Source organism: Carlito syrichta, unplaced genomic scaffold (genome assembly GCF_000164805.1).
Source record: "Carlito syrichta isolate Samal-C Ts95f unplaced genomic scaffold, Tarsius_syrichta-2.0.1 Scaffold312076, whole genome shotgun sequence".
Taxonomy (NCBI): Eukaryota; Metazoa; Chordata; class Mammalia; order Primates; family Tarsiidae; genus Carlito; species Carlito syrichta.
In genome coordinates, this window is record NW_007256172.1 from 133,814 (window position 1) to 158,334 (window position 24,521).

At 38.9% G+C, this 24,521-nt stretch overlaps 1 protein-coding gene across 1 annotated transcript in view; it reads right to left on the reverse strand.

The window, feature by feature from the left end:
• Window positions 1–1,060: 1,060 nt before the first annotated feature.
• Window positions 1,061–24,521, reverse strand: part of KLF12 (Kruppel like factor 12) — a 255,127-nt gene continuing 231,666 nt past the window's right edge. Inside the window, exons 5-6 of the mRNA XM_008069506.2 lie at window positions 21,135–21,292; window positions 1,061–2,467 (exon numbers count right to left, since the gene is read on the reverse strand). Coding sequence (XP_008067697.1) covers window positions 2,286–2,467; window positions 21,135–21,292 — 340 coding nt within the window. The 3' untranslated portion in view covers window positions 1,061–2,285. The remainder of the gene's footprint in view (window positions 2,468–21,134; window positions 21,293–24,521) is intronic.

Here is a 24,521-nt window from a genome sequence, read left to right on the forward strand (position 1 = left end):
CTTTGTCACTGACCAGTAGCCAACTCTGGCATGTAGCAAGAGACCTTTTTCTAATCTGAATGGTCACAGGCAATGTAAAGGAGTTGCATACAGTACAGATAAAAAACTTTCCAGATGGTAAAAACCCCAATAGGTGGGTGGGTAGTAGATTATGTAGCTAAAGATACTACTTATCAATAGAATTGCAGCCCTTGTTGGAGAGAAATTGCCTGATGAATTTTTCAGACCTGACAATATACAGCATATATATTTGAAGCCAGAATTTAACCTCCAAAAACATCATTATACTGTTGCCTAACATTAAAAAAATTCCTTTTAATATCATCCAACACAAAGTGTTGTTTCAATGTTCACAGTTCTCGCTTCATCAGAATAAGGTTATCTGGATTAGAAGATGATCCCGAAAAGGATACTTCTGTAACCGGAAATTATTTCAGAATGTCCAAACATTTACAAACGAGCTAGCAATATTGTGAGGTTAATTTGTGCAATTCCCCAAATCAAGTGTTTGTAATTAAAATATATTGCAAAGGCCTTTGCTGGGGACCTTTTATATCTAAGCTATAAAAAATTCTAACAACAACAACAACAACAACAACAAAAATCTCATCAAGCCCCTCAGTCACACAGAGCTGGAAAAAAACCAGCTTGTAGTGGGGACCACAATATGATAACTTTTTGAAAGAATGCTTGTTGGTGATGTATTGCTTTGTTTACTGTATACTTTGCTAGTTACAAGAAGGTTCACAATTTTCAGGGGTTGATGGGACTATACTTTCCTCTCATCCTCAGCATAAGATGAGTAGGTTCAATATCCCTGCAGATGCCAATGCAGGACCCTCGGGTCCTGGTACAGTTTAGAAAATTAAATCTGTATAGAAGAACCTATTGGAGAGACACTGTATCCTTGGCTCTCCAAGAGAGAAAACTAGCACCATGTCAGGCTTTCTACGGGGAGTGTTCCCTTTCCACTGACTCAGTTCCAAGGAGAACTGACCCATTAACTGAAGAGTTAATTCCCGGCTACGCCTCCCTTACCTTTCTAGTCACCAAATAACTGTTTTCAAACAAGAAAAGGGGAGCATAATCTTTAATTGTGGTACTCAACCAAGCAGGACAACAAACAGCAGAAAGATGACCTCAGTGCTGTAAAGGTAACCAAGACATCTAAAATGCTGGGGTGTTTTTTACAATCCCTTTAGTAAGTATGAAAATTGGTAACGTGAGTCCTCAGTGAAGTTATTGTAGGAAAGTCCTTTTATTCGTTATTGCTTTTCTCCTCAAGAGGTGCATTATTTCCATCTCTGCTTTGTCTGATTTTTCATGTTCACTGACTTTGCCTGGGCAGCCCCACCTTACCTTGGTGCCAGTGTGTCTAAGAAAGTTTTTTTCCCCTGATTCCTTGTAATCAAATACTAGGGGCAGGAAGAGATGATGCCTGGGTGACAGGACACTGCAATTTGAAGTGGGGCAGTAGTTTTTTAGACAGGCTCTTCCTATTCAACTACAGAACACCTCTGTGCCAGTCCATGCCAGGGCAGAGACCAGGACGAGACTTAACTGAAATGTCGCTGCCCCTCTGCTTGAACAGATGAACAAAACAGAACCAAAACAAAACAAAAACAATCAACGACAAACAAATGAAAGATTCAATGTTGGTTTCTTCAGGGCATGGCAGAATGACAAGTTGCGAGCGATATCTAGCTGCCGCCATCACCATTGCAAAGAGCTGCTTGAGTGCCCCTTTCTTTCCAGGTAATGGGACCTCTCCGACAGCCTCTTCTTTTCTACTTTCATGCTGCTTGCTGGTAACAGATTGGATGTGTGTTCTAGTTTACTTAGAGAGTAACTAAAATTTTTGTAAAAAGGGGCAGAGGGGTGGGATGATGGGAGAACCATCCAAATGTAAAAGGTCTTGCTCTAGCCATCAATTTGTGGTAGGTGACCTTTAAGGTATCAATAACAAAATGTCTGACAGCTTGGAAAATGTACAAGCTACAAACATCTTTAAGTGGCAGAGTACACAGCACGGGAAACACTGCCTGTCTCTTCAGCATGTGTGTCCCTCAGCTCCCAGGCCAGCGTGAAGACGGTTCTTGCGTAGTCATGGTGGGGGTTACCTTCACACCGAAAGGAGAATGGTTTCTTCTTTTTCCTGCTCCGGTTTCAGACATCGTGGGATGGTGATGCCCTTTGTGGTAACACTGTGAAGGGGATTCAGCCCTGCTGAACTGGGTGCCGCTAAGAGATCCAGCTCTTATGCTCAGCTGGACAAGAAGCATTCCTCACACCAGCATGTGCCGCCGGCGGTGCAGGGCCAGGTGGTCTGACCGGGAAAAGCTGCGATCACAGTCCGCGCACTTGAATGGCTTCACTCCCGTGTGTTTGCGGTAATGCCTCGTCAGTTCATCCGAACGGGCAAACTTCCAGGTGCAGCCTTCCCAGGTACACTTGTAGGGCTTCTCTCCTGGAAGAAACAAAGGGACACAAGCTTTGGTGCTCTGGCCATCTCTTTTCCGTAACAGCCAAGCCAGCACCCTATTTAAGGCAACTGTTGCATTCAGTGAATTTTCCAGTTGGTAAATCTTTGTCAGGAAACCCTACCGTCCCACCAGCGGGTTTACGGTCAGACAGGTGAGGGTTTCGATCTCCTCTTTCCTGCTGTGACATCTGGTGAGTTAGTTAACACTTGCATTCTCGATTAGGACCATGCCAATATCAACAGGCATGGACTGGCTGCCACTGGATATAACGACCACTTGTAGGCTGAAAGAAAATGACTAGAGCGCCACCAAGTTTGATTTGGTTCCTAAGCTGGACGTCACAAAGAATTGTAAAGCTCAATTAGTTATGCTTCCTTTCAATTCCCCCTCCCCAATTGTGCACCACTTAGATTTCTCAAGGCTATTTTAGGACACAACATCCATTTATCAGTCACTGAGAATATGCATAAACTTTCATTCAAGGTAGAGCACTCAAATGCCCCCAGAAATCAGGTATTAAATATGTCTTATTTATTTATAAATATCTTTTGTATGTTTGTTTGGGAGGAAAGAATCCTAGATATTTTAATAGTTTAAAGTTTACACTATTTTTCAGGACTTAAGAATTAGGGCGAGTCCTGAGGAATTATCAAGTTGGTCCTGGTGCTGAAACTCACGGAAAAAAGTCGTCTGAAGAAGTATGTAATTTGACCAGGTCCCTCAGTCAACTTGTAAGGACGGTAAAATATGCAAAGACTGTGCTGGGAAAAGATACACTATCCATGGTCCAAATGAGCTCCCACGGGGAGCAGGACAATAGTTGACCCAGGTGTGCTGTCCTCCTGGCTCTCATTCAGAATGGGAGCCCTGTCCCCATGCAACCCCACAAAAATGGATCTCTTCTTCTGTCCCTTGTACCCAATAGTCTACAGTGTGCTTCTTGGCCACATCTAGCCTCTGGTGAAAAGTGCCCATTATGGGGAAGGGAGCTATTGCTGATCCCAAAAGTTAGTATTAACCCCACTTCACAGATAAGAAAACTGAGGCTCGATGTAAGAACTTACCCAAGGCCAGTAAAAATATGTACATGGCTCTGAATCCAGCATTTCCACTATGCTACAGTGGGATGGGTAATTCTTATGCTATCTAAACTCTGTCACATCCTCAGACCGAGTTCTACTTCCTTAGGCATTCCCAAACTGTTTCCTTCCTACTTCTATTCAGTAACCTATCACAATATACCATAAAGATTTAATTTAGATGTCTATTTCCTCTACCAGCTTCCGAATGCTTAAAATACTATTTCAGTATTCCCAGAACCTAGAATAGGTGCCAAGCATGTACTTGAATGAATTAATAAAACTGCAACACACATAAATATACAGATGTGTACTCCGAAAGTGACGAAACCCTATAAATGAGATGTACAGGTCATGTCTACATGGGTCAACTAGATTAAACGGAACCCAATGTGTTTCACTCAACTCTTAAATCAATGATGTTTACATGGGCCCTTTTAGGACCAAGTGGCCCTTTCAGGAGAGAATAAATAGTTCGGACCCATTAAGTCTAGAAATATTGATGCACTAACTGTGGCCCACAGGATGCTCTAGGTTACTGTGAAAGGTAAAAGCCTACTGACTGGATTTAAGCAAAAGCCTATGACTGGATTGACCCGAAACCTCAACTTCTGATTTATTCTGGTTGTCTGAAATCTGTATTTGCATGTGTCTACTGGCCAGAGTTTGACAGAAATTAAACAAATAAAAATCAACAGAACCCCTAACTTAAAAAGACTGGAGGTCTACTGTATGTCAATGGTAATTATTAACATGCTTTTACATGTTATAGGACACTTCTATGTTTTTGAAATTTATACCACGAGCATGGGTTCAAATAAGTTGAGCTTGATATAAATCATCTTTTCAAACATACATTCATCTTGGGCGCACTGGGCCAAGCTAGTTGGCTATTTGTCACCAACAGGTATCTCCTAGCTATGTGTCCTGTGTCACTATGGTGTCAGCTACAGAGGGGATAAGGCCTAAAAAGAAAAGAGTAAAAAATCATAATTGGAGAATAGATGAATGTGGCTAGACGATGTGTATGCCTCTGCTGGTGAGGAAGTGGCATGTGGAATTGGAAACGCTGCTTAGCCCTGCCCTTGGCCTTCCAGTGGTAGAGGAAGGGCTCCCAGCTGGAATGGGCCGGGGAGGAGAGCAGGAGTGAGCAGAGGTAGACAGGAGCCCTCAGGTTCACCTTAGACGGATGTTAGAGGCTGGTATGGTCCAAAATAGACAGCTTATTACCTCCAGTGCTGTCTAGATTTCCTTGTGCTACCCAATTGAGGCACTTAAAATTCTCTAATTTCTTCCTTAAATGATATTAGTCATACTTTTACTTTCATTTTGGCTATTTAATAATGGTAGTTATGTCCTACCCACTTGAAAATCCACAGCACGAGGTGGAAAACTATGGCTCCCACTTTACAATTTTAAACACAGAAAAAGCAATCAAAGGAAAGCATTTTCAAAGCAAAAAGAAAAGAAAATTAAAAGGAATATTTTGTACATAAAAATTATAACAATTTAAATTTTAGTGTCCACAAATAAGCTTTTATTGGAACACAGCCATATTCGTATACACTGTTTTGGCTATTTTCCAATGATGGGAGAGTCACATAACTACAACACAGAATATATGGCCTTCAATGCCTAAGCTATTTATTATGTGGTCCTCTACAGACCCCTGATATAAGGGTTGGGTATCTCTGCTCTCTGTAGGCTTCCTGAATATGTTAATTTATTGAATTAAGGTATATATTACACATTGCAAACTTGGGATGGGGGAGTGAGGGAATATTTTGGTCATAGTGTAATCACTTATTCTCAAATTAGGATCTTGGATTCAAATTTGAACAGTCCTCTCAGTAATAAACACACATGGTACTTCATGTCAAAACTTTAAATTGAGTTTTGGGCAACAGGAAATTAGTAACTCGCTTAAAAAGCCCGTCCAATTCAATCAGACTTTAAAAACATTGTTAGGCTCTTTTCTACTCATTAAAATAGTGTAACAACCTCATCTATGAGGGTGAGGGTCAGAATGGCATTAAGGCTGTTCAGGAATGCTTCTCTGTTCTTTACCTGATAACCAAAAGCAATGATTCTACATAATGATAGAGGCCCCTCCTGACCTCCAACTCCATAAATACAGTTGTTAGAATGACTAAGGTAGGCTAGGCGCAGTGGCTCACGCCTGTAATCCCAGCACTTTGGGAGACAAGGTGAGAGGATTGCTTGAGCCCATTGGAGACCAGACTGAGCAACAGAGCAAAACTCCATCTCTACAGAAGAAAATAAAAAATAAAAAAATGAGCCGGGGTGGTGGCACATGCCTGTAGTCCCAGTTACTCGGGAGGCTGAAGTGGAAGGATCGCCTGAGCTCAGGAGGACAAGGCTGCCGTGAGTCATGTTCGTCGTGATCATGCCACTGCACTCCAGCCTGAGTGACAGAGACTTTGACTCAAAAAAAAGAAAAGAAAAAAGAAAAAGAAAAAAAAATCAGGATTTTCAACTTTCTGGTCAAAATTAGAGCTTGAGAAGATGGTGGTTCTGACCAGGCAGAGAGCTGGTTTCTGCCCCTGGCTCAAGAGAAACCTAGGTTTCCATGATACTGGCCCAGCATTTCATTAAAAAAAAAAAAAAGTTCTCTTTGGATTAGTCAAGTTTTAGAAATAGATATAAAACATTTTAGTAGTTACTGCATTGTTTTCAACCGCACATTATATTTTATGTTTGTGCTTTGAAGCAATTTAAAGGGTGCAATCTTATAAACACAGTGAGATAACAGAAACTAACTTCATGATGAGTAAGAAGCTAATTAAAATGAAAAATAAATTTCTAAGATACCTAGTAGTATGTGTAAACAAGCCCTGAAAGGCTGTAATGAAAAATCCTTCTTTCATTTTGTCTTCTTTCCTTTAAAAACTTGCTAGAAAATAGAAAGCTAAATTTAATTTTTAAAAAGCCAGTGGCAGGGACAGAATGGTAGGTGAACTTTCAAGAAAATGTTCCCTATGGAAAGAGTCAGCTTGGACAGTACAAGGAGTCAGACACCTCCCAGGGCCTGGGCCGCTGCTTCACCCAGCTGTTCTGTAGCAGGTTGAACATGGCAATTGTAAACATTTCTACTAATTTCTTCAGAAATAATAAATCTTCCTTAAATTCATTTGATCTGGCATTCTGCAAATGTGTTATTCAAAACTGTTTTCTCTGGAAATAAGCTAAAAATAAAAATAGCCCGCCCACCTTCTTTGTTCCTTGTGTCTAACTCACAAGTACACGTTAATCCCTCTTGACAAAATCTTTGAAAATATATTTACTATTTTTCAAAATAATATGACGTTTTGACTCTACTGTCAGATCATCTTTGATCTTGGTTTCTTATATGAATCCTATGAAAGAGTGAAATTATAGAAAATCGTATGGTATACTACTTTGTCTTACCTAAAAAATCTTAGTAAGTTTTTTGTTTTTTTTTTTTTGAGTTGAGATATTCAATTGTTGTTGTATAAGAAAAATCAAAGGACACTAGTTGGGCGATTGGTGGCTAGCTTTGTGATACCATGCCACTCCTTGGAGTACAGTTTATTAACTTCTAAGTCTTCAGTTCTGAAGTGGTGGTCTCTGGGGCCCATGATAAATCCTTGGGTCATATCTAGCTTTTGTATTTTTAAAAAAGAATATGACCATTTTTCAGTACAATCTGTTTTTCTCCAGTTCTGTAAAAACTTCTGAAAAAGCCCCATGTTAACCAAAACTAATAGCAAGAGCATCTATATTTTAAAGTGAAATAGTCTTCTGAAGATTAAAAAAGAGAACATATAAAAAAATTGTTTTTTTAAAATTTTCATTCTAAAAACTCTTTTAATCTCCATGGTGGAGTCTGTATTAAATACAACTTGATATGCATATGTAGCATATAAAATGTAGGTATTATTTAAATAGAATAAATGTCCAGGGAAAATAAAAACCTCAGGGTTTTTTTTTTTCTTGAAACAGTCAACAAGCTGATTTATTATGAAAACGATTGTCTCTTTCAATTTTGGTTAAAGAAAAGGATTAAGAGTCACTAAATGCATTTCCATGACATTTACCCAGCAGACGGCAGAATAAAGTCTAAAGAAAACACCAGGTATTGAATGGATTCCCAAAACCCACCAAACAAAAATAACTTCTTCAGCTACCTCCCATTTCACCATCTGAAATGCTGAAAGGTAAATGTGTACTGAGACAAAAGACAGGTGCCCTTTCATATTAAAATGATGTGTGAGCAATACACATAAGAGGAATGTACAGTTTGAAAAGCCTGTGTTAAACAAAACATTCATGTTCTCATCAGCTTCTCTCTATTATGTTCTCAAGCAACTGAAAAGGAACACCTTTTGCAACAGGAAACACAGGCTTTTACTTAGGTTCAGAAGTGCATTTCTGAAATGTGTCCCTGTTTAACTTTTATAAAGTTACAGGGCCCCAGACACTGACAAATGAGCTTCATTACATTCAAGGCTCAACATATTTGCTGTGACAATCTGTTTCACTTGAGGAATGGTATTTGCATATGAGGAAAAAGAGAAAAAAAAAACAACAACAGCTTTAAGATTCCTATCTTGTCTTCTGGTTTCTGTTACATTAGTTCATAAAAGTTCACAGAATTTTAGATCTGGAAGGAAATTAGGTACTTTCAAGATGAGGAAACAGAAACCTAGAGACCAAACTGCAATTCCAAGGCCCCCAGCTTGTCCACAGATAGGCCAGGTTGCTTAGGGCAGCATAAAATACCACAGGCTTTGAAATCAGGCAGAACACATGGCCAAATACAGACTCTGTCACCTACTGGAAATGGAATCTTAGTTTTTCGGAAACAGTCTGTAAAATGGGAATACCATCTATTCCTACTGCACTGATAATGTTGTGAAACTCAAAGATACACAGGCCAGACACATATGCCTTTGTACCTGACAAAGATGGATACTCACTAAAGGAGATTTCATTTTATAGTAACAAAATTCAAGATATTTCTGTTTTTGCAAAGAAATGTAAATGACATAAAATTAAAAATTTTATAAATTTTAAAAATCCTGTTTGCTGTTTTTCAGCATTGAATGAAAGTCTTTGGCAGCCAATTCTGAGGTCGATTTTCTTAACATTTTAATACAAACTTACCTAATAAGCCAAACAGACCAACTGATTCTATAATATGTCTGATCCATTTGGTCTTGTCAATTCAATCAAACAAGTAATCAATATGCTAGTCTCTGGCCTACTGACTTGTCTGGACTGAATTAATTGACTTTTTCATTATATATAAAAATAGACCAAGTAGCTTCCTTCTTTCTTTCCCATGCAATTCTATAAGTATCTTTGATTAAAATAATATTTGCTAAGGCATACAGCCCTTTTGGTGTACCATATTCTTGTTCTAAGAGCTTTATGGATATTAACTCATTTAACTTTGACAGCTTCCTAATGAAGTAGTTGCAACAACTAATCCCACTTCACCCAGAGTCATCCAGTTAGTATGTGCCTTAACCATGACTCACACTGTCTCTCAACATTTTAAATTACTGCTGGAATAAACCAGGATATCTGGTCAGTACTGATTGAGAATCTAATTCTAACTTACAGGACAGATAGCATTGTCAACACAGAGGCTGGCCCTTCTCACCCAGAAATCCAATTTAAACGAACTAAAATATCCTCTAATAAAAATGTAACTTTACTGAAAGTAAAGAGTTCAAGGACAAGAGGCAATATTTGATTTGCCTGCTCTGAGTTTACTTCCACGTAGTGACATTTATTATCCTATGTGTCTGTTTACTTTTTGCTCAGTTTCTTTTGCAGAGAGCTTTTCCTTTACATTTTGTGTAAATGTTTCCCAGGATTTTTACTTTTGTCTTCACCTGCATGTGCTGCTCTTGGCTCCTCTGGCTTTCACCACGATTTATAAGGGTAAGACCCCTTCATATCTACACCTCAGTCTTTCCCCTAAGCACCAAGGAGGGATAGAGAACTTTTCAATCGGTGGTCTGAAAGCATCCTCAACATGACCAAAACTGCTCAGTCCATACCACCTAAACATGTTCTTCTTCCTGTCTTGCTAGCTGAAAAAAGGGTAACTCCATCTTCTTCTCAGGTACCAAGTCATCCATTTCTTCAGTGACTCCTGACCTGCCCCACCCGAGAGTTACATCCGCCTGTTCTGCCTTCAAATATCTGTCCAGTTGTACCCTCCCCCACCCCTGGTTTATCACCAGGTGATGACCTTCCTTCCTTAAGGTTCTTGCCACCTGCCACCAGGGACAATTTCTAATGATTTTGCTTCTCTGTCTTATGTCCTACCCCCTCCAAAGTATTGTGCACATATATTGAAAGAAAACTTTTTGAAAGACAAAGATCATGTCACTCCTTCTTGGCTCCATGTCCTGGCTATGCCTGCATTAATTCTCTTCACACCGACTATGACTGAAGGCTTTCCTCTCTGTCTCCCCACTCGACAGTGCTGTACTGAGGATGCTCTGAGCTTTCTTCATCACTGTATCCTCAGGGCCTAGCACAGTGCTCTGTGCTAATAAACATGTGCTAAGCAAATGAATGAAACTACTTTAACTCAAATACTTCCTATTCTTTTTCTTTTTTTAGCTGGAGTCTCACTCTGTCACCCAGGCGGGAGTGCAGTGGCACACTCACAGCCACTGCAGCCTCGACCGGCTGGGCTCAAGAGATCCTTCTGCCGCAGCCTTCCAAGTAGCTGGAACTACAGGCATGCACCACCACGCCTGGCTAATTTTTTGACTTATTGTAGAGACAAGGTCTCACCAAGTTGTCCAGGCTGGTCTCGAACCCCTGAGCTCAGGCAATCCTCTTGCTTTGGCCTCCCAAAGTGCTGGGATTACAGGCTCGAGCCACTATGCCCAGCCTTCCTATTCTTTTAAAAGTAGAACACACAACAAACAACATAAGAGTAATCTATTTTGTAAGGCAAATAGAGTATATTGCATACATTCATCTATTCTACAATTCTTTCTAGTCTAATGAATTAGAGTATATACTTTGAAAAAGAAAATAAATTTGGGAGGCTTTATTTAATACTGGTGTCACTTACAGTTCTAGCCTGCATCAATACCTTATTTTAAACCTTCAAAATTAGTAACATGGTATGTGATTAAGTTTTGTATTTTGTTGCTCAAATACGCATTAATTATTTCAATCCCTAAAACAATATATTTAACTTACAATTCTTTTTGTTTATGAAGGTTTTTAATTGAATTAGCTTGAATATTATGATATTTCATATATTCTTTCATGATGAATAGCCTATCAAAATACAGTTCTTTATTATCTTTAATAATTCCATTAAAATCACATATTTTATATTAGTAGCAGTTACTTTTGCCATTCGGAATAAGGTGACCAACAATTAAAATACAGTTATTCTTAGGCCCAACAAAATAACATCCAAAGCCTAAAGATACAATTACTCCACATCTTCCCTCTAACTCAGCTTTGATGAATGTATGGACAATATAAAGTCAGAAGTGAAGGAAGGGGATCAGGATCATACAGACATCATAAAGATTCCGTGGCATTTTTAACTACCCACTGTCACTGATGATTTCTGTGCGGACATAAACCTCAGAATGAAGAAAGAAATTCATTTTAGTAATTTACTTATATAACTGATGTAATGGTCGACAGGCTATTTTAGAAAGAAAAAAGATCAACTCATTTTAAAAATAAATTTAACAAGCTAAAATTGTTAAAAATTGAATTAAATGTGTACAGAACAGGAGCCTACATTCAGATCATTGTACACTGTAGGTCCAACATGTTTCTAAACAGTGACTCTCTCTGATAGGTTAAACACACTCTATCCCTATTTATAAGTCAGTGCAACTTGCATCATATTTGTGCTACCAATTAGACTTTTTTGATTCCTTGTTAGAGGTGGCACTAAAGCATGCTTGTTCACCCATGCAGGTGATGCTCACCATGTCCCTTCAGTCAGGACCCCATGACCCCTTCAGTGCTGGGGTAGCAACTTATACAGAGCTCACTCATGGCTTTCCTGGGTTTTTTTTTTTTTTTGAGTTGAGGTCTCATTTTGTCATCCAGGTTGAGTGCAGTGACACAATCATGGCTCATCACAGTCTCGATCTCCTGGGCTCAGGTAATTCTTCTGCCTCAGCCTCCTGAGTAGCTGGAACTACAGGTGCATGCCACCATGCCCAGTCACTTTTAAAAATTTTTTTGTGGAGACGAGGTCTTGCTATGCTGCTTAGGCTGGTCAAAAACACCTCGGTTCAAGCAATCCTCTCGCCTTGGCCTCCCAAACTGCTGGGATTATAGGAGTGAGCTACTCACTGCACCCGGCCCTGATGTGCTGTTTTACATGGTGAAGATGTGTGAATGTGGCTGTCTCTCCCACCAGATTCAGGGCTCCTTGCTGTCTTCATTTGTACATGGCGCCCAATTCTCTTTTTTGAGTTGGCGCCCAAATCCATGCAAAGAGCTGTGGAGCAAGCAGCTCTTGAGAGAGCTGCCTGCTTAATTTTACTTGATGATTAATGCTTCTGTCTTCTCACTGGCTTCTAATAAAATTTTAGTAGACTAGGGAGAAAGACCAGTTTACATTAATGGAAAACCTAAACAACAGACCATTAAATTCTCTTGCTAGTTTATTACTTTACCATTCCTAAAAGGCCAAGGCTAAATAGGTGGGTCCTAGGTAGACAGGCATGGGAACATGACTCTGGTGACGAGAAGAGCCTGGCAGCCTGAGAACAGGTATAATGACAATAGCACAGACTCTGGAGAAACCAGATTTTCAACCCCAGTTCCACTGCATCTGCAATACCTGTCCATGGACAGGTGTTCTAACCTTGCTCCTTTCCAGAATGTAAAGCACTTGCAGAGCTGAGCACAAGGCCTGCAATATTGCAAGTCCTCAGGAAATGTCAGGTCCCTTGGGCCTATGGTTTCCATGCCCGTTAATAACATTCCTTTCCCATCTACACATGTTAGAGGTCTTCAGAGTCTTCCTTCTGCTTGGATCTGCTTCCCCTCACATCCAAGCAGATATCCGTGCCCTTTCATTTCCTCTGTTTCCCACATACCCTTCCTTCCTGTCACCAGACTGCTGCAACAGGGAAAGTCCCCAGTGCTGTAAGCCCACGGAGGATGGAACTTTTTCCTGCCTAGGAAAGGAGGTCAGAGTTTCACAGACAAGATATCACTGAGGCAGCGTAGAAAATAAATAGCAGTTTACCAAGTAGGGAAGCAGGAAGACAGGAGGCAAGTAGACTGGCCATTTCAGGGAGGGAGATGAATAGCGCCACAGAGCAGGGCACATCTGGAGACTCATTCATCTGTATGGCTGAGGAATAGGGTGGAACTGGGGTAGGGTCACCAAAAAAGGCTTAACAAGAGAATAGGAGCCGAACGAGAAGGACCTTCCATGCCCAGCTTAGGATGGTGTCCCCAAGGCCCTGGTCACAGCAGACGGCAAACACTGTGCCTTCCTTTGTCGTTCCTGTTCATATAAGTCTCATCTAGTATACTTATAGACAAGTTCACTGAAAATGGGGGCTGTGCTTCTTTCTGCTTTTTTTTAAAAAACAATCTTCTATAATACCATAGATATGGAGAATGTTCAATAAATATTTGTTTAGTTAAATTTGCCTATAAATAGAATCTTCCATCTTTCAAATGGAAGACTACTATGTTTTACTAAGTATTTAAAATATATCCACAAGAAGACTTTATACTATCACTTTATCAAAATGATGACAAAAAGGGCTTCTTCAACAACAGTTTTAACCCCAATTTTCTGAATTATATAAAATTTAAACTTAGTTATGCCTGAAGTAAAGAGATTATATAATTATAATCATTGTGATCAGTGTATACTAAATTATCCATACTTTTTTGGCTTTGAATCTACTAATCACAAAAATAACATACCTATAGTTATATCCATATGTACACAATTTAATTCAACAAATAATGATTGAGTCCCTACCGAGTGTTACTCACTGTATTTACTCAGGATTCAGAACTAATGTCCCCTGTGATAATTATACTACATTTATGTTCAAAGGTAAAAAAAGAAAACCTGAGATTCACACAACTTAAGTAGCCTAAGTTTACCAAATAATTAGGGGTCCAAGACAGATTCAAACTTTTGTCCCCCAACTGCAAATTTAGTGATATTTCTCTTATCTTTTCTTATGTCTCAGCAGTTACCAACATAACTCATATGTGTGAGCTGTTTCATGAGGATTTACAAACAACTTACTGGGAAAGGATTTTTCCTTGAAGAATATCAGTTTGCTCTTAAATGATTTACTATCTTGGCATCACTAAGCCCTATGCTTTATCTAACCATGAATCCAGATGGGGGGTCTGAAATGGAGCTTTATGTGGGATGAGTAATTTAATTAATGAATCCAGATGTGAAGTCATGACCAGTAGCACCCACTTATCTGAAGTTCAGATCTCACAACCACAAGCACCTGTGAACCAAGGCCACCGGGATGCACAGCTGTCACAAGGCCCATGATTTTCTTTGTAGGAATATCCTCAAGCCACTTCAGAATCTCATCCAGTAAAGGAAGATTCAAATTAGAAGAAATACAGGACTACCAGCAAGAAGCAATTAAGCAAGTAAAAAAGTACAAAACCACAGACATTTAGGATGACCCTGGGTAGAAGCATGTGTGTACACATGTGTATTTCAAATATATAATCAAATGTAATTTATATATAATAAATATTATGGATCTTGATATTAATCACAGTCTTCATTAATCAAAAGAGCTATTAAATAATGCATAGTTTCATAAAGATAGGCAAGGACATACTTTAGAAGCTGCTAAATCAGAACTGCTTAATATTTTTAAGCATCCATTGAATAAACGTCCTTTATGTGCAAAATTCCAGTATGAATAATTCATAAGAAATGTGACTGCCTTAAATTGACTAATTTTTAAGATTAGAGGCATATAGTTTTCCCATCATTAAAATGAATATTATATAAGATTGGCTATTGGGCCTCAGAGCTTTATTCAAGAGCAATATATATATTTGGAATATAAAATATTTCCAGATTCATTTGAAATAATGTCTTTTATATGCTGCAACTGCTTTTTTAAAAAAAATCTAGTTTTAAATGTATCTTTTTTGCCATTTCTTTATCATCAATTGTAGTATTCTGCAGAACAGAGAATCTCGTTCCACTTTAATCTCATATCATACATACCACGAGAGTCCTGGTGTCTTTTTCAGATCCTCTTCTAGACTAGACCCAACGTCTAGCTCCAGTGCACCATCTAGTGGCTACAGGAATTACTGATGCCTGAGTGTTATTTGCTTGTAATGACTGCATTTTAGAAACTATGAAAGCATTTTTTTTAAAGAAAATAGAATTCTAAACAGCAATACCAAAGACACACAATTATTTTAATCTAAAACTCAAATGTATATTGTTCAATAAGCACCATAATTCTTAAAATGAGGAAATCCACAGCATGGAGTTATGTTTAGTACATATTTAAAGGACCATATTAATCTAAATATACTGCATATTCATTTAAAAACATTGTAAATTACTTCATGTACAGGAGACCCATAGTGTAGACCAGTGCATATAAACAATTAACCTGCTGAGAATAATGTGTATGTGACCGCTGAGATATATTTTCCTCCTTTTTAAACATGCCTTAAATGATTTAACACAGGCAGGTGTCAACAAAGGGATTTAAAAATACTTGGCCACACCTTCATATTATTACCTAAGGCATACATTCATGAAAATATACTTAATTATTTTAAATTTTAAAAGGCACTCTGAAGAATGTTTTTTACTCTAAATTGTTTGCAAATATATGGAAAACATTCTTTCTTCACAGTCCTAAAAATATGCTTAAATTACTACCTAAGTTGTAGACACACAGATGACTGCTCAGGTACTTACAAAGCACAAAAAGATCAAGTGTTAAAGGCAAAATTAACATGATTTCCTTTCTCACTGCGACTTGTTTCTCTCCCATAGCGTGCATGGCTCTCGTAAAATTATCTGTTATAATCCCAAACTCCACAGGAATTGTTATTGGTCACACACAAGTAACTTATTCAGTATGCCTGAAGCAAAGGTAAGGCTAAGAAGATATTTGTTAAAACCATGCAATCCAACCTGAATTCTTACAGAGCTATTGTTGATTTCATTTTGAACACTAAGTTATGAAATCTTGTATTTTAATTATAAATCAGAAGCCAGATAGGCTCACTTTGAACTGGTTACAGAAAAAAAAAAAAGGATCAAATTTCATTCTTTCTTTTTAAAAATAATGCTATTTGAAAGTTCAGGAGTCTATATCTGCACTAGTAACTATCTCTCTGCTAAGTGAGATGGTTACTCACTTTGGAAACTGTTAAATTAGAATGGTTTAATGGGTTTGAAACATCTTAGTTTTGGGCAGGAATTTCACCAATTCCTGCTACAGCTATGAAACAGAGAAATGTGAGTTAGAGGTAGGAGAGTTAGGCGAAAGTGGGCTATTGCTTAAAGAATTGAGACCCAGCTGAATGGATGTCTGGAGGATCATGTCTCAGGGTTTTTCCTTGAACCTGTCCTATTCAATACACCCATCAGTTACCTGGCATGGATGGGGAAGCTGGAGGCGGGTGTGAAAACATGAAAAACAAGGTGGGTGGGGAGAAGGTTTTAAGTCATTTCAATTTATTAGAATAATGGGCACAAATTAATAAAACGGATACAGAATTATTATTTTCCACACTTGAAAAAGTATGTGCAACCCAAAGAATAATGATTCTGTCCTGTACCTCTAGCCTGTGCCTCAAATCGTAACATACTACTCCCAAAGGAAGTCATAATTTAAGGGACAGCTTTGCTACATGCTGGGGTGCCAAAAAATGTATACATATTTTAAGAGATGTTATCTATGTATTATTTTGAGTTCACCATAATCAGAAGTGTCTGAACACTGATGGTATCCACTTTGAACACCTCCTGTAATAGCAGAAGTCAAACGCGACTTGTATCCATCTTTCATTATTGGTATATATTGAGAATTACAATTTTAATACAGTTTATCCTTTCTAAAAATGTGTATACACTTTTTTGGTACCCTCTGTATAGGCCGTTGCATGTTTAGGTTTTAAAGAAATCAGTTACAGACACAAGGGATAGGCAAGACCTGGCTGACAGCAGCTCTTCCTTTAGATAACCTAATAGAGACAGCCAACTACTAGAAGACAACATTATTTTAGCATATACAGGCATGCCTCATTTTATTGTACTTCACTTTATTGCATGAAAAGATTCTGCTTATTTGTTTTAAAAATTAAAGATTTGTGGAAACCCTGCATCAAGGAATTCTATCAACACCATTTTTTCAACAGGATGTGCTCACTTTGTGTCTCTTGTGCCATAGTTTGGAAATTCTCACAGTGTTTCAGATTTTTTCATTATTATTATATCTGTTATAGTGACCTGTGATCAATGATCCTTGTTGTTACTATTATAATTATTTGGGGGGTTCCACAAACTGGACCTATATAGGACAGCAAACTTTATCCATAGCTGCTGTGTGCCATTCTGACTGCTCCATTGGCCCTTCCACCTCACTCCCTCTCCTCAGGACTCCCTATTCCCCGAGACACAACAATACTGAAATGAGGCCAGTAAACAGCCCTAAACAGCTTCTAAGTGTTCAAGTGAAAGGAACTCTCACTTTAAATCAAAAGCTAGAAAAGACTAAATTTTGAGAAAGGCATATCGAAAGCCAAAACAGGCTGAAAGCTAGGCCTTTCCTGCCAAACAGTTAGCCAAGTTGTGAATGCAAAGGAAAAAGTTCCGGAAGGAAATTAAAAGTGCAACTCCAGTGAACGCACAAAAGATAAGAAAACGAAATAGTTTTTTGGCCAATGTGGAGAAAGTCTGAGTGGTGTGGCCAGGTCAAACCAACCACAATACTCCCTTAAACCAGAGCCTAATCCAGAGCAAAGTCCTGTCTTCTACTGTATAAAGGCTGTAAGAGTGAGGAAGCTGCAGAAGAAAAGTTTTTGAAGCCAGCAGAGAGAGGCTGGTTTTTGAGGAAAGCCATCTCCATAACATGAAGGGACAAGATTCATGGGGCTTCAGGGGCCGACAGGGACACTGTAGCAAGCTATCCAGAAAACCGAAGGTCACTGATGAAAGTGGCTTCACTAAACAACAGATTTTTCAATGTAAACAAAATAGCCTTCTATTTAGAAGATGACATCTAGGACTTTCCTAGCTAAAGAGGAGAAGTTAACATCTGGTTTTGAAGCTTCAAAGGAAAGGCTCACTCCTGTTAGAAGCTAATATAGCTGGTGCCTTGAAACTGAAGCTGATGCTCATTGACCATTCTGAAAATCTTAGGACCCTTAAGAATTATGCTAAATTTCCTATGCCTGTGCTCTAGAGATGCAATAACAAAGCCTGGATTTTGCAGCATGGTTTACTGAACATTTTTCGTCCACTGTTAAGACGTACTGCTCAGAAAATAAGATTCCTTACTGCTCATTGACAATTCACCTGGTCACCCAAGAGCTCTGAAGGAGACTGATACAAAGATAAATGTCGTTTCCACGCCTGCTAACACAATGGCCATTCTGTAACCTATGGATCAAGGATGATTTTGACTTCCAAATCCTATTATTTAAGAAATACATTTAGTAATGCTATAGCTACCACAGACAGTGATTCCTCTGATATATCTGGGCAAAGTGGATTGGAAAGCTTCTGGAAAAGATTCACCATCCTAGATGCCATTCAGGACATTCATAGTGGTGACTGCACAGCAGTGACTTGCTCTCTGTGAGAGATGACGTGCGAAGCGTTCCCCTAATGAGGAAACATACTAGACTCTGTGACTTAGAACGTTCATTCTGCCGGGCTCGGTGGCTCAGCCTATAATCCCGCGCTTTTGGGAGGCTGAGGGAGTGGATTGCCTGAGCCTGCGGGTTCGAGACCTGCCTGGGCAGGGAGACCTCATCTCTACAATAAATCAAAAAATAAGCTGGGTGTGGTAGTGCGCGTCTGTAATTCCGGTTACTTGGAAGGCTGAGGAGGAAGGATTGCCGGAGCCCAACAGGTCGAGGCTGCAGTGGCTGCGAGCGGCCACTGCACTCCAGTCTGGTCAACAGAACGAGACTCCAACTCAAAAAAAAAAAAAAAAAAAAAAGAATGTCCATTCTGAGCTTGGAGTCTAGGGTTTCATCTTATTTGTAAGCCAAGCTAATTAACTCTGCTTCAGCAATCAAGGTTTATATTGTTTTGAATTATAATGTATAAATGATGTCTACTCTACCCTCATAATGCATGTTAAAACCTAAGACATGCAATCTCAAAAAGCTGTGGAGTTAAATCTTTTAACAGTCCCTGATGAAAAAATTTTCCTTTGTTTCACTGTTCATTACTTGGATAAGAGGAATAGATATATCTGTGTAAAAATGAGGCTAATATGTATTCCAGAAAGCTCAAGGAGAATAGAAATAACTCAAAATATGTAAGGATTCACTGTAGAAAGATTTTTTTTTTTTTTTTTTTTTTAACTGAAGGCTCCCATAAAAAGTCAGCAATAGTTTAGGCTGGGTGCGGTGGCTCATGCCTATAATCTTAGCACTTTGGGAGGCTGAGGTGAGAAGACTGCCTGAGCTCACGGGTTCGAGACCAGCCTGGGCAACTTGGTGAGACCTCATCTCTAGAATAAATCAAAAAATGAGCCAGGCGTGGTGCTGCGTCCCTGTAGTTCCAGTTACTTGGAAGGCTGAGGCGGAAGGATTGCCTGAGCCCAGCAGGTTGAGCCTGCGGTGGCTGGGAGTGTGCTACTGCCCTTCAGCCTGGGCGACAGAGTAAGACTCTGACTCAAAAAAAAAAAAAAAAAAAAAAAAAAAAGGTCAGTGATATGGCCTAATCACACTTCCTGCTATGATCTGTGTTCACTATCTACGGAAAGGAAGGAGTATGTTTATTCGACTTCCTTGTCTTTACACTCATTCTTTGCCTTGATGATAAAGAAACTGATTTAAAAAATAGTACCTAAGAAACAGATGAAAATCTCTCACGGAGCAGCTCAGAATCCACAGAAAGGGAAGAATCTGGAGTCAAATGAGGGGAGCAGAAAGGAAACGTGGGCTTTAAAAATGGCAAAGAACACCAATTTGAATTATTGTGCTGCCTAAGCTGGGAAGCAGTTTGCATACCATGGTTATTTCAATATGCTTGAGATGGGAATACTATTTTCTTTTTTCTTTTTTTTTTTGAGTTGGAGTCTCACTCTGTCGCCCAGACTGGAGTGCAGTGGCCGCTCCCGGCCACCGCGGCCTCGCCCTGCTGGGCTCTGGCGATCTTTCCGCCTCAGCCTTCCAAGTAGCTGGAACTACAGGCGAGCACTACCACGCTCAGCTAATTTTTTTAAAATTTATTGTAGAGATGAGGTCTCGCCAAGTTGCCCAGGTGGGTCTCGAACCCGTGGACTCAGGCAATTCACTCACCTCGGTCTCCCAAAGCGCGGGATTACAGGCTGGGCCTGGCTGGGAATACTATTTTCACAGCCACGCGGGAGTCTGTTACATGTGAAGTTTCTAGTTAAAGGCAGATGCTGTCGAGGACAAGACACTGGACTGGGCTTGTTCTATGGCATATTTCACTAGAAATGTGTTTGAATGAGTTTCCCCATCCTATTTGCTCGGAGTTTCACACAGTCCAGTCACCAGTCACTGTCCTAAAAAACGTGGTGTAGTTGTGGGGTCATCCCCTCACCTGTGGTCTCTTGCCAATGCCTCCCACTGGCAGCACCCAGGAGGACTGGGAAGCCCAGGAAGTCAGGGGATGCTGGCTGAGGGGCATGCCAAGCAGAGGGTGGGGTGGAGAGATGGCTGAGCGAAGATTCACCAGCTCGCTTCTAGATGGATGGGCAGACGGTGGCAAAGCCAGTGCATTCATTATGGTACCAATTTCCTTCTCTGTGAACTGTGAATACTAGAAATTCTCTCCCTATATACAAAAATACTAGTACAAATCAAACAGAATGTGGAAATGCTTTGAGAACTTCCCACAGCTATGTAGACATCAATTTTTATTTTTGAGTTTATTTGTTTGCTATTAGGGGAGGGACTGAGTGGAGAAAAACACAATCTAAGGGTTGGGGTAGGGAAAATGCTAACTTTCAGAGAATCATTTTGTTCAGCTTGTTTGATGTGACATGTGGACGTTTTAAAACCTGACTCCATAATGATTAAGTGGGGATGCTGATTATGAGAAACACTATTAGATCACTGTGTTCCTACTGTTTTAAAACCCCTTAAGAAATATTTCATTGGTTTCTGAAGTTCACTGGTACTTAAGCCTTTTCCTAGTGAGGGAGAGGAAGAGGAAGAAGGGAGGAGGGAGGAGGGAATATGTCTGCTTAGAAGGAAGGAACTAAACTTGAGATGTACATATGATGGGCAGTACAGAAGGCCCCTGGAGCACACTAGGGCTCCAGAGGCGAGCAGCTGGCATGCTATGGGCTCTCACTGACTCCTGGGTGACAAGTTGTACCTGTATGTGTCCTCCGATGAGCCTTCAGGTGAGAACTCTTTGTGTACACTTTGTTGCATCCCTCAAAATCACATCTGTGGATACGCCGCTTTCTGGAGTCTGGGGATTCAGACCGTCTCTGGCGTCTTGTGCTCTCAATACTAAATGGTGAAATTGAACTGGAAAAAGAAAAAGTGAAGTTAATTGGGGAGAAGCACAGCACTCCATTTTGGCTCCAGTGACATGGGAACATACCCTCAGACTCTACAGCTTTGTAGACTCAGGGTCATCATGACCCCAGTTCCTGCTACCCCTTTCCTGGACAGATCTCATTTCTTAATCCTGAAAAGACAGGCAGCATGACTTATTACTGGAGAAACACTCCCAAGGAGAAAAAGATAACCTTAAAACAACAACAACAAAAACTAAGGCCAGACATGGTGGCTCATGCCTGTAATTCTAGCACTTTGGGAGACCACAAGGTGGGAGGATTGCTTGAGCCCAGGAGTTCAAGACCAGCCTGGGAAACAGAGTAAGACCTCATCTCTACTAAAAAAAAAAAAATTCAAAACATTAACAGGGGAGGTGGCACCTGCTTGTAGTCCCAGCTACTTGCGAGCCTGAGGTGGGAGGATCACTTGAGCTCAGGAGTTCAGCCATGATCCTGCCACTGCTCTCCAGCCTAGGCACCAGAGTGAGACCCTGACTTAAAAATAAAAATTAAATTAAATTTAAAAATAAAGTAAAATAAGACTAAACTAAACTAAAGCAGTGGTAGGTGAATCTAACCCCATTATCAGAGGAAACAATCTTGTGGTGGTAAATGAACATCTCACAGTTTTGAACTTCTGAATATCCTTACAGAGAATATTTTTAGAAGCCCTGTTATAGATTAATAAGTAACAAGAGGGCCTGAGCTGCATGTGACAACATAAACTCATGTAAAATCACAAGGTACATTTCAAAACAAGTGAGGTCAGGCTGAAAGAAATGACATCAGTACATCAATAACATGACTCATGACAAGCTATTTCTGTTCGGTAAAATGCACCTGACATTTAACTTTTCTAGTTGGTGGTTTTTTGTAGTGAGAAATAATGTGCATTGTATTTAAAGATTAGCCATACCACCATTATTTTAAAAAAAAATTTAACTATGAAATTTGGCCCTGACTTGCATGTTGTTTAATCTTAATGCCCCAGTAGAAAAACAGGATTAGTTTGTAATGTCAGGTAATTGATTAACATGTACTTTCCCAAACCTTAATCTCTTTTTACTTAGACAGAAATAAAGAATATGACTCATCTTTTGTAGTTATCCATGACGTTCTTTAAAATTACATAGAAATACGATGAAAAAAGCAATCACCGATTTCACCGTTTCTACTATAAAAAACATTTGCCACTGTTAACATTTTAACATATCTGATTTTCCACATTTGATGTTTTTAAAAATTAGTTTTCATTAATAAATCACCTCTTTTAAAAAACTGTTTACAGATAAAGATAAACTATAAACTGCCTCCTTTGCCTTTCCACCACAGCCTGATCCCTTCTTCTCTTTACATGAAAAACCTTTATCATCTGTTTTCTCTAGATCATTCCAATTCTTTTTAATTATGTTGGTCCATATATATCTACATTTGTAGAAGTTCATGATATTGTTTTGTGTTTCTAAGGGTTCTATTAATAACATCATGCTGTTCATATCATTCTGCAAATTGTTGTATCCTTGCTTTTTTTTCACTCAACATTAAGCATTTGAGATTGTCCATGTTGATATAAATGCCATAATTTATTTATCTGATGTACTACATAACTACAAGCTATTGATTCTAATATCTATCATTTTCATATTTTGACATCTCTAAAATTAGTATGCCTCTTACAACTGATGGCTTGTCATAGTTTAATTGGCATAATTTTTTTATTCTACATTTTCCATTTTACAAAAGATGACATTTGACCTTGATTCAGGGGTAAGGAACTTTTACAAAAGATGACATTTGACCTTGATTCAGGGGTAAGGAACTTTTTCTGGGAAGGGATAGACAGTAAATATTTTATTTCAACTTTGACGGCCATACAGTTTTATACTGTAAATCATCAACTATGCAATTGTATTATGAAAACAGCTATAGAAAGTATATAAACAAATGAACATGGCTGTGTTTCAATAAAACTTTATTTGCAAAAATAGTGGACTATATTTTGCCCATAACCTGTAGTTTGCTAACTCCTGAGTTAGAGGAAATACAGTAGGCATCTAGTAAACATTCATCCAAGCATTCAAAAAATCCACTTTCTAAGTGTGTTTCTAATACTGCACTTTTACATTGCTCCAGGGAACGATTTTTGAATGTCTCTTTCTACACATGTGCCTTAAGTTTTCAATGTGTCTTTTCCCCTTTATTGATAAATCAAGCAGCCAAAGCTTTATGTAAGATCAAATATAAATGATGTTTATCTACCTGTGTCTCAAACAGTTTTATGAAAGGACATATGCTAAGTATGGCTAAGCCTCTTTTTTCAGTTTTTTAATCAATCAATATGGATTTGTGGTTTTCCATATAATTGACTTGAGTTCCAGGGACTATAGGTTATTGTGAAAAGAGTCAAAATAGCGAGATTGGCTTGCCCCATGTAAGAACAGCTTTAGTCATCCTGACAGGTATGTTTTTGTCACTGAGTATGATTCCCATGAACAAGTAAGACTGTGTGTGTGATAACAGGGCAACAGTAATTCATTTCTTGCGTATACAGTCATAAAAATAAACATGGATCTTGACACACTAGGGACCTGAAAATAAAGGAAGTCATTCATTGTGTTATAAATATGTGATACCTTCTAAAATTGAGAAAATGATACAGTATTTACTTCCTGCAAATTAGAATACAAAGTCTACAACAAGCACATTTCGTTTTGTAGAATACTTTCTTACATTATATGTAGAAGTCTAAGTGTCATCGCACAGAAACATACACGTATAGTTTTCACCTGATTTTAGCTAATTTATTTTGCTATTTACCTGCATATACTGAGAAAAGTAAAAAAAAAAAAAATCTGAAATAAAGACCAAGTAACTACTAGACTACCCTTAATGGACCAATGAAGTAAGCTGCAACAGTCCATCAACCCTTTAAATATACGGCAGGCATAGAAACATAAGCAAAGACTACAGAAAGGCACCATATTGCTTCACTGAGAGTTTTGAGTGTATATCAAGATGAAGGTATGTCTGGTAGATGGTCTTAATGCTACAAGATCTCATACCGTGGTTTTCCTCATTTTAAAGTGAAATGTTTTAGGACATGATGAAGAACAACCACCTAAAGGTATCTGTACAATAAAAATAATTTTTAAAATTTCAAAAAAAGACACGTGAGATAAATAGATGTACCCAATTAA